This window comes from Carassius carassius, chromosome 27 (assembly GCF_963082965.1).
Source record: "Carassius carassius chromosome 27, fCarCar2.1, whole genome shotgun sequence".
In the NCBI taxonomy this organism is placed as follows: Eukaryota; Metazoa; Chordata; class Actinopteri; order Cypriniformes; family Cyprinidae; genus Carassius; species Carassius carassius.
Genome location: NC_081781.1, coordinates 18,479,537 through 18,494,476, shown reverse-complemented (window position 1 = coordinate 18,494,476; position 14,940 = coordinate 18,479,537). Strand labels below are relative to the sequence as shown.

General features: G+C 38.9%; 1 protein-coding gene across 1 annotated transcript in view; it reads left to right on the top strand.

Moving 5' to 3' along the window:
* The window catches only part of cdh2 (cadherin 2, type 1, N-cadherin (neuronal)), a gene marked incomplete at its 3' end in the record, with an annotated part of 44,369 nt that extends 29,430 nt beyond the window's left edge, over window positions 1–14,939 (top strand). Inside the window, exons 4-16 of the mRNA XM_059513635.1 lie at window positions 1,284–1,424; window positions 1,584–1,739; window positions 3,199–3,343; window positions 3,424–3,596; window positions 4,463–4,600; window positions 4,689–4,874; window positions 5,509–5,762; window positions 6,304–6,446; window positions 10,557–10,790; window positions 10,883–11,116; window positions 11,973–12,112; window positions 12,943–13,107; window positions 14,892–14,939. Coding sequence (XP_059369618.1) covers window positions 1,284–1,424; window positions 1,584–1,739; window positions 3,199–3,343; window positions 3,424–3,596; window positions 4,463–4,600; window positions 4,689–4,874; window positions 5,509–5,762; window positions 6,304–6,446; window positions 10,557–10,790; window positions 10,883–11,116; window positions 11,973–12,112; window positions 12,943–13,107; window positions 14,892–14,939 — 2,157 coding nt within the window. The remainder of the gene's footprint in view (window positions 1–1,283; window positions 1,425–1,583; window positions 1,740–3,198; window positions 3,344–3,423; window positions 3,597–4,462; window positions 4,601–4,688; window positions 4,875–5,508; window positions 5,763–6,303; window positions 6,447–10,556; window positions 10,791–10,882; window positions 11,117–11,972; window positions 12,113–12,942; window positions 13,108–14,891) is intronic.
* Window position 14,940: the final 1 nt, after the last annotated feature.

The following is a 14,940-nucleotide window of genomic DNA, read 5'->3' as shown; positions in this document are numbered from 1 at the left end:
ATAGGCTTACTTCCGCGTTGAAGAAAAAGGTGGATATAATCTGCATTAAAAACATCAGGGGATTCAATGTTCCAGAAAAATCCAAAACGTGCTTTCCATGGAAGATAATAACATTTAATAAAAAGCTACAGATGACTTGATAAGGTGTAAAAATTCTTGTCAAGTTATCACAAATGGCTAGTTCAAGGATATATATATATATATAAAAATAATAATAATAATTGTTGGCCAGAAATAATGGGAACCCTGTATACATTATTCTTGGATTCATTTAGTGAAAAACATGCCTTGCTTATTGTAGAGTAATTTTTTTATTGTCTTATTCTTTTGCATTGAACATTCTGAATGTTAAAGGTCATAAACAATAAACATATTAATGAAAGGTGATCTCAGAGTAATTAAACAAATTAAATTCAATTAAATGTATATCGGAGATCATCAAAAGCCCAGCCCTGTTTTGTACAGCTAGAGAGATAACAAGAAAAAGAGAGGCAGGAAATGTGGAATGAGAGAGAAATGGGAGATGTGAAAAGCTAACAAGAAGGAACATAGGTGAAAGACGTTTTTCCATCAGTTCTGTTGATGTTTATGTTGTCGGAGAGTTCGTTTGGAAAGACGGTGCGACTGTGAGAATGCACCGGGGTAATGAGTTAGCTCATCACCTGAGTCACAACAGAGAGAGAGAAAAACGAGTATATCCACCTCGCTTCGTCAACACACAAACTGCCGCCCACCCTGTGTCTGGCATTACCAGCAATATTTCACCACTGAGAGGAAGAGAGAGAAGATGGGTCAGGAGAAAGGGACGCTTAGTTGATATCAACTGAAATATTGAATCACCTTATAAACAGATTCTGTTCTTGCATAAAGAATTCAGTCTTTGTATTGTGTTGGTAGCTGGAAATGAACTCTTAACTGAACACTCAGAGGGGTTTTGTTCTCTATAGCACTAAGAGCAGGGCAAATGTCTGGTCAAGCACATCTCTGGCTGCCTTTGGTGCAGGAATAACAAGGCTCAGGGAGAAAGAAAATGGAATAATACTGCAAACTCGACACACACACTCTCATATTCACTATGTGGGTGTTACTGCTGAGGGATTTAACGATGGAGCTGCAGTGATATTTATGACCCCATTACAGAGGGTAAAATTAATTCTGTAATTATTTGGGGCCGGGGCAGATGTGTTGAAAGTGCCGCAGTGTGTATATGTGTGTGTGAGTGTGCATTCCTTAATGTACATTGAGCATTTCGCTGTTTTTTTTTTTTTTTTTTGCTTTAACAGGTGCCAGAGATACTGTTTCCGTGGCACAGTGTTGTTGTCAAGGGCGACAGCAGTGTGAATCGCGTGAAAAGAGACTGGGTCATTCCTCCTGTCAATGTGCTTGAGAACTCCAGAAAACAATTCCCTGAAGAGCTTGTGAAAGTGAGTGTGTACACAACGCAAAACAATACTGGTTCATCATGTGAAGTGTATTCGAAAACGTACGCTAAAAATAAACGTTAAATTCATTCTCCGGGTTGTTATTCGAGTGCAGAGTAACTCAATTTTATGTTTACCCTGGAAAATGTGTGTGTGTTTCAGATCCAGTCGGATAAGGACAAGAGTAACACACTGCGCTATAGTGTGACTGGACCAGGAGCCGACCAGAACCCCACCGGCTTGTTTATCATCGACCCCATTACAGGATACCTGTCCGTCACCAAACCGCTGGACAGAGAACACATCCCAAATTTCCATGTAAGTGTGTGTTTATGACTCCACACACTGAGTTGTTAAACTTTAATGGAGATTTCATCCAAAAATATTTATGTTTGCAACATTTTTCCCATTTATGAAACCTTTGAAACCTTTTTTCTTAGTAACTTTCCAGAAAATATTCTCAAAACAAGATCCATTTTTATATGAAACTACGTGAATATCTGCATAAGAATTCAGTTTTAATGTGAGGTTGCCTAATGACCATATGTTTTACTATGCAAGACCTCATCTGTATATATTTTCCATACGCATATGATGTACAGATATGTAATGCAATGCATTTCTGTATTACACTTATTAGACTATATATCGGGATAATACTTGGCAAAAATATATTTTTCTTATTAAATTTTTATAAAAAATAAATTAATTAAATAATCCATTACCAATTTTTCCTTTTTACAGATGATGTTTTAATGCATTTTCAAGTAATTAAGTAAAATTTATGTTTTATATCCTGCATGATGATAAAAGTATAAAAGTGGCATTTATGTTATAAAAGTAGTGTATAAAAGGTGTAATGCAGAGTTTTGTATTGTTCAGTTTATTGTTTGGCCACTAGAGTCACCAAATCACCCAGTAAAAGTGTTGATTTATTATTTAAATTTCAGTTTAAAGTTCATTTTATACAAATGTATGCTTAAGATGATGTAAGCACTTTCCAGTGCCAGTTTTGAGTGCACACATTGTTTAAAAATCAGACCTTTGCTCTTTAGATCCATGCATTCCATCCAGAATAGAGAGAAACTCTCTAAAACTCCCAATAAATTACGTGTGTCAGGGTTACCATGGCAGCCGGTCTGAGAATGTGACCTTTGACATTCTTTTAATCCACTGTACCATGAAGAGGAGAGCAGACAAAATTAAACTTGGAGAAGCTTATCCTAACACTAAGTCACACACACACACATTCATTCATTGTGCTCGCAGTGGGGCATTCCCTAAATCTGGCTTTTCCTAAGTAAGAACAATCCTCAATCTCCCCTGGAAGTAGTTGCAAACTTTTCCTGCCTGGTTTCAATACCCTTTCACTTCACCACTGGACCCGAGAGGCTGTTAACCTCCCTCAGTGTCCACCTAATCCACATTCAGATTCAAATTATGCAGAGATTACATGAATATGAAATGATTTGCTATCCTAATGGTGCCAAAGGTGGAGCATCAGGCTTCTTTCTGTCAGCTCATGCATATATGCAGCAGACCTAAGACTGCGTTAGCACACAAACTGCAACCACGTAAGCTGCAGCAGCTGCTTAACGGGAATAACCGCTGTAAATGAGTGTGGTGGTTAAGAGCCTCTTCTCTGCTGACAGTGTGTCAGTACTGTAGTACAATTTATTTGCAATAACTTTTTGGTCAAATTATCCAGCCTTGTTGACTATAAGAGACGTGTTGCTGAAATGTTTGACCCTAAACTTTTGACTTTTTGCATTCACAGCTACGTGCTCATGCTGTAGACATCAATGGGAACCAGATGGAGAACCCCATTGACATTATCATCAATGTCATCGATATGAACGACAACCGGCCCGAGTTCACTCACCAGATCTGGAACGGAACCGTGGATGAGGGCGCCAAACCAGGTACACCTGTCTTCACATTTATGTGGATATAATGGTGGTTATAATTAAGTGAAAACTAAAAATTTCTTGCTCGGCTATAGGCACATTTGTAATGACAGTGACCTCCCAGGATAAGGATGACCCAAATACAGCCAATGGGATGCTCAGGTACAAGATCCTCTCCCAGACCCCAGAGAGCCCCTCCTCCAACATGTTCACTATCAACAACAAGACTGGCAAAATCATCACTGTAGCTGCAGGTCTAGATCGTGAGGTACGACGAAGTGTGTGCTAGTATCTACAGTATACAAAACAACAATACTGTAAACCAGAGGTACTCAACCAATGTTAACACCAAGAGCAGTAACTATAATGATAACTATAATGTTGTTCACACTAACGGATGAAAACATTGAGGTGCTGTTACTTTGTTGGTTGCTTTAATTTCTTGAGCTCAGGTGGATTCTGATTGGCTGTCAATGTTTTTAATTGTTCATCAGCTAGAAAAGGTTGTTTTGAGAGTGATTCCAACAAAATTGTTTCTCTGGGTCTTTATCATTGCTATAGAATTACATTGAATTTTTTAACTTAGCGTTATAGTTATCATCTTAGGCATGAACGGATTTTCATTTTTCAAATTATTTATATAGTATTATAGTATTATAATGTTTATTGTTTTGTTCTTTTTCAATTACCTTTAATTTTTATATTTTCAGTTTTTAGTTATTCATTTTAATTTAAGTTTTATTAATTAATGTGATTTTTTTTTCTATTTATCTTTGATGTATTTTTGTTTCAGTTTTAGTATGTGTAGTACTTCAACTTAAGCTTATTTTATGTCAGTAAGTTACTAAAATGACATTTTTTTGTTAGGTTTTCCATCTAATATATGTTTTATATTTCAGATTTCTTTGAATTACCATTTCTTTTAATTTCATCTCATTTCATTTTTGTTATTAACAACAAAACTGTTATCAAATGTTGAGTTGGACCCAAAGAAAGTCTATTTTGATAGGGTAAAGTAATAAGATGCAAACATAAATTTTCCCAGTTTCCTTATCCTGTCAGCCGCTGCTGTAAACCATTTATGTCTTGCGTTTTCAACCTAACTTATCTTGTTTCATTTTTGGTGCCGAGCAGAAGGTGCCTCAGTATACCCTGATCATTCAGGCTACCGACATGGAGGGAAACCCCACCTATGGTCTGTCCAACACCGCCACTGCTGTCATACGCCTGCTGGATGTCAATGACAACGCTCCAGAGTTCACCCGAGAGACTGTGAGTGACACACACACAGACACTTGAACACATGTCTCGCCAAAGCCATCTCTGCTGAAAGTCAATCTCTCTCTGTCTGTGTCTGTAGTTCCACGGTGAGGTCCCAGAGAACCGTGTGAATGTGATAGTGACGAATCTCACCGTGACTGACAAAGATGAACCGGGGACTCCTGCCTGGAATGCAGTCTACCGGATCATATCAGGGGATCCAACCGGACGCTTCTCCATCCCTACTGATCCCGTTACCAACGAAGGCCTAGTCACCGTCGTCAAGGTAACACTTACAACAAAACTTACTAAGTCATTAACAAACTGACAATTGGTCTGGAACGGAGTATGTAAGTGGTTCCACTCCGGGTTTTCCACTTCCTGAGAGAAATCGGACCAGCAAAAAAAAACGCTTAGATATTGGAATGTCATAAACAGAGAAACGGAGTGATACAAAGAGTGAAAAGTCCCAGGACTCTTCTCAACCGCTCAGATTCATGGACCGGAACTAATTGTTGTATAAATGCTGTAATTGGGTTGCGCTGCTATTCGCTAGAATCTCGCTAGAGTCCCTCAGGCACGGGTTCAAATGCGGAGCAAAAGACTGTCTCCATGGAAACAGCTTCCACCTGCTGTTCAGCTGAGTTAATAGTTTATGTCTCTTAATTGAGAATGAGTCATTCATTAATTATTATTCAAACATTTCTCCTCTGTGTATTTAATTGCAACGCGATCCATTCATTCTATCACTGTGATTCTTTTTCCTAACAGATTATGACACTGTTAACTTGATTGTTTGTGTGTGTGTGTGTGTGTGTGTGTGTGTGTGTGTTTGTGTGTGTGTGTGTGTGTGTGTGTGTGTGTGTGTGTGTGTGTGTGTGTGTGTGTGTGTGTGTGTGTGTGTGTGTGTTTGTGTACAGCCAATTGATTTTGAGATGAATCGATCATTCATGCTGACGGTTGTCGCTGAAAATGAGGTGCCACTGGCGAGTGGGATCCATCGCACCCGCCAGTCTACATCCACCGTTTCCATACGTGTCATCGACGTGAACGAAAGCCCAAATTTTGAGCCCAACCCCAAACAGGTCAAACTGGAGGAGGGACTTCCACAGTGGTCGATGCTGACGGCTTTTACAGCTCATGACCCAGACAGATACATGCAGCAGACTATTAGGTATTAAAACACACACATGCATGTACATGTGCATTTATAGGCCAGCTCTTATGTATGCCTTTTTAGAAAAAAAGCAAGTGTTTGATGTGCTATGTAGACCAAAGCAGAGCTTTCTTGCTAGTCCAGTCTGAACATTTATGGAAACTAAGCTGAAAATGCAGTAGGAAAAACTGAAAAACAAAAAGAGATTGCAAAAAAGTCATGTAAAATGGATGGTCATAAATATGGCCTATTTAATTAATTGTTAATGGCTATGTTTGGAAAGGAGCACTAGCTTACTACTTACTGAATATTTTATAGTATAAATTGTATACTTGCTAGTATTTTTTTTTAAATAACCTGAAAAAAAATTTGCATTATGAAATGGTAAATGTTTGAACACTACTGTGCTACATTTTTGTCACATTACCTCATTATTTGTTTTATTTAACAATAAACAATTGTCAGTGCTGTCAAATACAGTTATTTAAAATATAATGTTAAAATTGATCATTTTTCTAATTCATACATTTTAACCACCTTTGTATGGTGTGTTTTAAAGGTACTCTAAATTGTTTGACCCTGCCAACTGGCTAGAGATCGACCCCAACAATGGACGAATTTCCACCATTGCTGTCTTGGACCGAGAGTCTCCATATGTCAAAAACAACCTCTACAATGCCACATTCATGGCTGCTGATAACGGTAGGAGCAATTGTGTTTAAATGTGTATGTATACAGAAGAAGCAGTTCAGATTGAGTGATTCCATTGATTTTAGCTCTAGGGAGGAATTGCAACCCGAACAAACTGCAACTGAGATATACACATGCCCACACATCCATGTTAATGATCACACCAACAACATATGCAAATGTCTATATGTCATTCACTTTCTCTGGGTTTTTCCTTTGAAGCACACACATATGCACATACACTACCCGCTGTGTGAAAGAGTCTACAGAAGTCTGCTAGGCCCTATTCTGCTGTGGTGTTTAACATTCTCGCTGCATCAGAGCTGTGAAACAAACCCCCTCTCACACACACACGCTGTAAATTTGAGAAAGCTTGTCTCCAGAAACACTCACTGAACTGTTGTACCATTTTTGTATGTGGCATTTCAGCAGAAAACCTACCTGTAATCCAGTTTATCCAGACACTAAATGCACTGAAATAGGAAAGCACTGTCTGTAAATTAAGTAAAAGTCATTATTTTTAGCACAAATACACCTTTATATGTAAAGTAGGCTCATTATAGATCAGCACTTTTAGATTGCGCAAACTAGAGGTCTTCACGGGTCCAAAAATTTGTGCCCGAACCCGAAAGAGACCCGTAATGTACTACACCGAACCGACCCGGACCCGTCTAATATTTCAAAAGCTGGACCCGGACCCGTGTAGATCCGAGAAATGCCTACCTGGACCCGACCCGGACCCGTATATTATTTGAAAGCTGGACCCGAACCCGTCGTGAAGACACAGACCCGACTGGACCCGATTGTCACATATTCCACTTTAAATTGCTATTACAAGTCAATAAACATGTTGCGGAAAAAAACCTATATCTTAATTTAAGGAGCCGTAGTCTCTCGTCCTTGTACCTGACTGCCTGTGATGCATTATAATCCTCAGACAAGAAAGTTATCTATGTCATTCCGCTCGTTATTCCAAGTCCAAGCTTAATCCACTCATTATTTCAGCTTCAAAGTTCCACTTGATGTCACGGTGACAGACATGTACATGTACATTCTGACTCGAGTTAACTCGCATAATAACTTCGACTGTTTGCCTTTTTGAACTATAATAACGAACGCTCCTTCAGTGCCATGGCCGCTTACGCTATCATCTCTGTGCTCTCTGCTCTGCGTCGAGTCTGAATCTGACCACTAAAACTTTGAGATTAAACGGTTTATTTATATTAGTATAAAAATGGGAGAAAATGTAAAGCGCGGTTTGTCCCTCACTGGTTGCCATAGAAACATGACACGCGCTCGAGACTGCACATGCGTGTTAGCTGGATCATCCTAAAATATGATTTAACGCAATTTGAGCGTCATAGAAAACATTCATGTGACAGTTAACCTCCGATTTTGTTGCTGATTTGAAATATATTAAATATGAGTGTGTCAAGTCTGCAATTATTACCATGCATGCACTTGCATTCTGCGCTGTTTTTTTTGTTTTTTTTGTTTCTCACTCTGTTCTTTTCCTAATTTTACAAGTTGCAAGTTACAAAAAACACAAGCAGTGTCTGATCACGGCCAGGTGTTCTCCGAGTCCGATGACTCCGATCGCATGGGTATTATACACAATGTTAAACAGACCCGGGACCCGAAGTAATAGATTCGGACCCGACCCGGACCCGGCTGATCATTTAAAATATAGACCCGGACCCGTACGGGTCCCGGGTCGGGTCCCGGGTCGACGGGTCTCGGGTGCACTGCGAAGACCTCTAGCGCAAACTCAACGCTATCTTCATGGCCAGTTATCATTGTGCTGGAAAGCAGGGGGTAATTTTATTAAGCATTTTTAATTTTAAATAAAAAAAGGGTTATTTGAAAAAGTTGTTTGCACATTTTCCAGTGATAATTGCGGCTGCAATTTGTGAGGTGATGAAGATTAGTGTTATATCCAGCTTTGCAGTCAAGTGCACTTTCTACATATTAAAGGTGTCTGGATTGCAGTGGTGGAGTGACGCTGTACAGTTACTAAAAAGTATTTCATATTGTAGTAGTCTGCTGCGTCAACACACAACCAGACGCATAATTATTGGCCAACTACAGTTGCAAGTTCTGTCATTGCCAATGTAGTTCAATGATTCAGTGTTTCCCGAACCCATACTGTAGTTCTGTGATTAGTTTCTTGGTAGTACAAAATATAGACTAGATCATGATCTTGAGCTAAATGAGCAAGCTAACAGTATATGCAGTATAAAATATATCTTTTATGCACATTCATGCAAATTTCATTCTACATCTTTTAGTTTATTGAGGAAAAAATTATATTTTTTTTGTGCCCTGGAGGATTAAGCGATAGATTCAAACATCTGTAAATAAAGCAAAACAATACAAAACAAAATGATCAAAGTAGTACTTAGATACTTAGTTTATTTACAGCAATAATCTGACTCAAAGTGATTCTTTAATAGCAGTTATTACTCCATTACCTTTGTGACATCAGTATCAACAATTCTATATTGTTGAATCAACGTGGTTTGACTAGCTAATATGATTTTTTTTATTATTATGTTGTACTGGAAACGCATGCCTAAGGAATTGCAGTGTGCAAATTGTCTTTAGAAATTATTTTTGTTTTGGGGTGTGTCTGTGCTGCAACCTTAATTTCTGTAATAATTAATGTGCAAATCAAGTGCTAAAATAATGCAGACAAAGTGCACAAATACACAATGCTAACTTAATGTTCTTAGCGAATTCCTGTCTCAGTTCAGTTGAATCTTTGTGTGCAAGTAGCAGGGCTTCCTATTCCACAAAGAAGCCTTTTTGCATCTAATTCAAAGCTGATTCGCACACCCGATTCAATAAATTAAGGATACTTAGTCGTACTTGAGTTAGGGCTTTTCAGGGCTGGAACAGTTTAAAAATGTGCAGTGAATGCCAGCAGTAGAACAGAAAGCCACCGCTCCGTCAGCCTGCTGCACTGCACTGCTCGTCTCTTGTTCTTTGTTTAAAGATCAGTGAAGTCGAAAGGTCTTGTTACTCTTGTTAAAACAGAAACTAAGCTCTAAGTATTGATGGTCCAGTCTGTGCTGGGGCTCTTGTTCGCAGATATTTCATGGACGTGGGCAGCTTGATTGGATCTTATAGACTGTGCATTATGGTTTATAAATGAGTTGGCATGCCCAGCAACCCAGAAGAGAGGAGCCTAAAGTCGTTAACTGCTGTAGTTCGTCTGTATTGTCAGTTTTCAACTATTACCGTTTGGCTCAGATGTCACGCCCACAAACCCTTCACGGTCATGATGCATATTGCACACAATAAGGCCAAGAGCTGTACAGAATCAGTTTCCAGGACTCCAGGTGCACAAGCTTTCTTATTAATCATCAGGTCGTGTAGGAGGGGATATAGCTATGACCGGAAGTGATGCAAATCTCGCCAGATGGACAGGAAGAAATTTTTTTAATAAAAATAAATTAAATGGACAGTAAAGAAGACAACTAGCTAACTAATCCTTTGAACCAAAATTTCTTAAAATCAGTATCTGTATCATTTCTAGCCTCAACTTGTCGTGTAGGATGCATTTTTTAAACTACATGTTGAAAATAGTGTTTGACGGTTTAAATGTTAAATTTTTCAACTATTTATTATGAGCTATTTATTGACTTGAAAAACCGCAAAGGTAGAACACAAAATTTGTTTAGTCTAAATTTGTTCTCCTTGGTCCACTTATGTAAATAATGTCTAAATCTATAAAATCGCATTTTACTATGATATGTCAACATTTAAACCAGTGTTTTTAATTTTATTTAAAAAAAATTGTAGCATTTATTTTGTTTGATATTCGAATAAGTTGAAACGCAATGCTTACATTTAAAAATGTAATCCAGTATTTTCTCTCAAAAAATCCTGTCGTGCATTGAGTCTTGCGATAGTGTGGGCCGTGAAGGATCCATCTGTTATATCCTTCATGGCCCGGGAAACAAAGGACGCATTTCGAGACTCCAATTTAGAGTCTTTAAATTGGTTTGGAATTGGTGATTAATTCGGTCTTCAAATGCAGCCTTCAAAGGATGCAGCCTCTGAATTGGGAAACACGCTTATGCTTGTATTGACTTCCCCTTTTTCTTTGTCCATCGACAGGTGTTCCCCCTGCGAGTGGGACGGGTACTCTACAGATCTACCTGCTGGACATAAATGATAACGCACCTCGAGTCTTCCCTCAAGAAACAGAAGTGTGCGAACGCCCTGAACCCAATGCGATCAATATCACAGCCGTAGACGGAGATCTCAACCCCAACGCTGGGCCCTATGCTTTCGAGCTGCCCAACCGACCCTCAGACATCCGCAGGAATTGGACACTGACTCGAATCAGTGGTACGCCACATGGAAAAGATTTCTCTGGGATTAACAATTACTAAATTCTTATTACCAGACTTTATCTCATGTGTTTTGTGGTTGGTTTGTAGGCGATCATGCTCAGTTAAGTCTGAAGATTAGTTATCTGGAAAGCGGGATATACGAGCTGCCCATCAGCATCACAGACTCGGGTAACCTGCCCATGTCCAACACCACCTACCTGCGCATCAAAGTGTGCCAGTGCGATCATCACGGTGACTGCGTGGACATGGAACGTATCATGGCAGCTGGGCTGGGCACCGGAGCCATCATTGCCATACTTATCTGCATCATCATTCTGCTGGGTAAGACACTAGACAGAGACTGTTTCTTCAAGGCAGTGGAGTTCTTATCAGTTGGTCACATTTCTGCCGAGTCACAAAAGACTTCATAGTGAGGCTGTTGGAAAGGATAGGAACAGTTCTGTTCACTTACACCAGTGTTATCATTTGAATCAAAATCGTTGCCTTTCTCTTTTTGGATTGACTGTAGCTGGGCTTCCATCCATTTTTTATTAATATTTAATATTTTAATTTATAAATTATAAAGCCTGTCGTCAAAACGATTGGCTACTGTCACCTTAAAAAACAGTTTGACACACCGTCCGTCGCCCCTCAAAAAATGAAACTTCTTTCTTAATAAACTAGCGCCAACATTTTACAGAATGTTTTGTCTCTGCTCTCTAAAGTCATTTATTACGTTTAATAAAAGAGCCACCGTAGTTTTCCCAATAGCCACAAATTTCTGTTTTGCTCAAACTTCTGTGAAAGTGACAATTTTGTTCTTTTTTTTGATTAAATTACATTTGGAATATGAATGGAAACAGCTTGTGATTAACTCAGTTGCGCAGTCTCTGCAGTTTGAAATCACTTTACTTACATAGTTTACCTATTTAAAAAAAAACAGCAGATGAAATATGTTGACATAAATAATATCACAGAATAATAGCAGAATCCAATTTTTACTACCTAAAGAACTAATTTTAAGGAAAAATGACACGAAAATATAGCTTGTCTGAGCGAGCAACAGTAACTGAGAATTGGCTGAACTTTTTCGGGTTTTGATGCTAAAAATTACACAGTGCACCTATAACTGTCTGTTCTCAAGTCATTTTGCTTGTTATATATTGATCTATCACTCACTTTCTGTCTCTCTCTGCAGTGCTGGTGTTGATGTTTGTGATGTGGATGAAGAGACGGGATAAAGAGAGACAGGCCAAGCAGCTGCTGATCGATCCAGAGGACGATGTGCGAGACAACATACTCAAATACGACGAGGAGGGCGGCGGAGAGGAAGACCAGGTACATGCACTCCCTCTCTATTGCTGCTGCAGGGCATACACAGTTATCCCAGCTCAGAATTACTCTAGACAATCTAGCTTGTTTAATAAAAACGTTTGAAAAAGTTCAATTTTAACCAGTCGTTAAATGTTCACGATTTTAATTTAAGCTGCGTGGTGCAGTTTAAAATCTTGATGACTAATTTTCAGCATTCGTTTTGCAAGTAAAGGCTGATTATAAAGTGACTCGATTTAAACTGATGCAACAGTTCCTGCTTTGCCTGGTGGTGTAAGTATGTGTGAGACTCACAGATTTGCATTTGAGCCAAACTTTGGTTTTTGCACAACTGACGCACACACACAAACCAGATCAGATTTTTATTTTATCAGTTTGGAGACTTTTCTATGGTTTTTATGAGTTAATGATATGAACTTACTCCCACAGGAACCATTTGGTTTTTTCTTATTTTAATTAAAACATTCAATCAAAAGAAAAGTCCATTAGTAATGTACTTAAGCCTGGGGTATGCTGTGTTTTTCCACCTGCTTCTACCTCTTGCACATGGTTAAGTGTTCTAGCATTTTCAAAGTAATACTCCATAAACCATGAGCACTTACAGACGTGTGTCATCTTGTAAGAGGGAGATGAATTCTGACCTCCTTTCATATCCATTTCTGCCTTTTTAACCTTCATCTATGGTTATTTTATTGGCTTTTTACTTTTTCAACAAATTCTTGAAAAAAAGCAGCCCAACTGCACAATGTAAATATATGTGTCAGAAATCCAAGGGTTTTGAGCAGACCTCTAACCCTATTTGTGATCGTCTCTTCCCTCTATCTGTGATTCTTCAGGACTATGATCTGAGCCAGCTGCAGCAGCCCGATACTCTGGAGCCAGACATGATCAAGCCCGTCGGGATCCGCCGGCTGGATGAGCGACCGATGCACTCCGAGCCCAACTACCCCATCCGCTCGGCCGCACCCCATCCCGGAGACATAGGAGAGTTCATCCACGAGGTATGCCATGCGTCCGCTCTCCCAAAGTCGCGCCATATAAAATGGTTAGATGGCACCAGTGATAGGGCCTAATGGTGATTGATTGGTTAATTGGACCATGGTCTATTCAGTTTTGTTGATCATTAGCCAAGCTCAGGGATTCAATATCTCATGCTACAGTCTGTGGATGTGTGCCCTCCCACGCACACACATACATGCAGACCTCACAAGCTCTAAGCAATGCGACTGCGCTCAAAGCAGTGTGAGATTAGCGAGAAACTGCTTAAATCAGGTAATGAATTAAACATTACTGTTAAATGTAATCAGCCTCACTTAAAAGACAGGCAAGCTTTGTAGTTGGCAGCATTTGCCAATCTGTTTGACCGAACTGTGTTTTAAAGAAACTTGAATTTTTTTTTTTTACTGTTTTTTTGCATTCCAACAAAAATTGTCACTTACGAGTTTGGTTTATAGCCGTTTTATGTCTGTAGAAAGATTTGTTTGGACAAGAGACTTCAGGATTCAGAATTATGTTTACTGAATGTCTATACGGTGTTTAGTCTATGTTAGCACTTTGCCTGGACAGTGTTATGCCAAGAATAGAACTTTACTTGCATAATATGGCAGGTTTTCAAAACTAAGTGAGCTGTCCTCATAGACCACCTTTTTGGGCACTAGAGGCATTTTAAACATTCAAATTGAATGTGCATTTGGGTGTTTGATTCACTACCAAAATCAGTTGGGCACATGTAAATCAAACATTTAAATTTGACCATGCTCATAAATGTTGTACATACACTTTTGTATATAGAAAGTTTGTGTCTCATGTTTTGTATCTTAATTTGTGTCAGAAATGCTGCACTTAGTACTACTTGATTGCAATAGGAAGTATGGAATGATATTCCGTACTTTATTCAAAAGGAATTGCAAATTGTATTTGCAATTGCGTTTTCCATTTGTGGACGCATAAAATGTGACATGATCCAAACGCAAATGCAAATCGCACGAGTGACGTCACTTCCCAATGCAAACACGCCCAATAAAATGGCCCCACCCCTGTCATTTGATTGACAGGTTTCCATGTAGACGTTGGAAATTCAAATGCAAAAGGAATTGCGATTCCATTTGAGTTTTGGCAGTTTACATGCACAGTGCAGAGAGAGTGAAATAGCAAATGTGGTAATTAATATTGCTATATAAATATGACAGACTCATAGCTCCTAAGATATGGGAAACACAATTGCAAACGGACTTTGCATTTCCATTTTAAATTTGGCAGACACTGTGCGTTCGCTTAAACGAAAATGCAAACTGTAATGCGCGATTTGCATTTGCGTTTGGATTATGTCACATTTTATGCGTCCACAAATTGAAAACGCAATTGCAAATACAATTTGCAATTCCTTTTGAATAATGTCTGGAATATCATTCCATAAGGAAGGAATGGCGTTTTAAATTTTAGCTTTATAAGAAAAGTGACCATAATGACCGTTGAGTGTACAACACATTGGCTTTTTTTGGCTAAAGAAGCTAAATAATTATTTGATAATAATTATTTGGCTAAATAATTCAGTATTTTGCGCAATTAGCCTGTTCCAGAGTTTAGCATCTGTTTGCACGCCGACCCCAAACCTTCTTTGCTTCCATCTCCTCTCCTCCTCTTTTGTTCCTACTTCTTTTTCTCCATCCCATCCCCCTCTGCACTTAAAAAGCAATAACAAATGAGTAATTTAAACTGTTGTACTAGAGAACATTTGAAATGTGTCTATTTTAAAACCACATCTGTTCTTGTCATGTTCCCCCAGGGTCTCAAGGCGGCCGACACCGATCCCACGGCCCCTCCGTATGACTCCC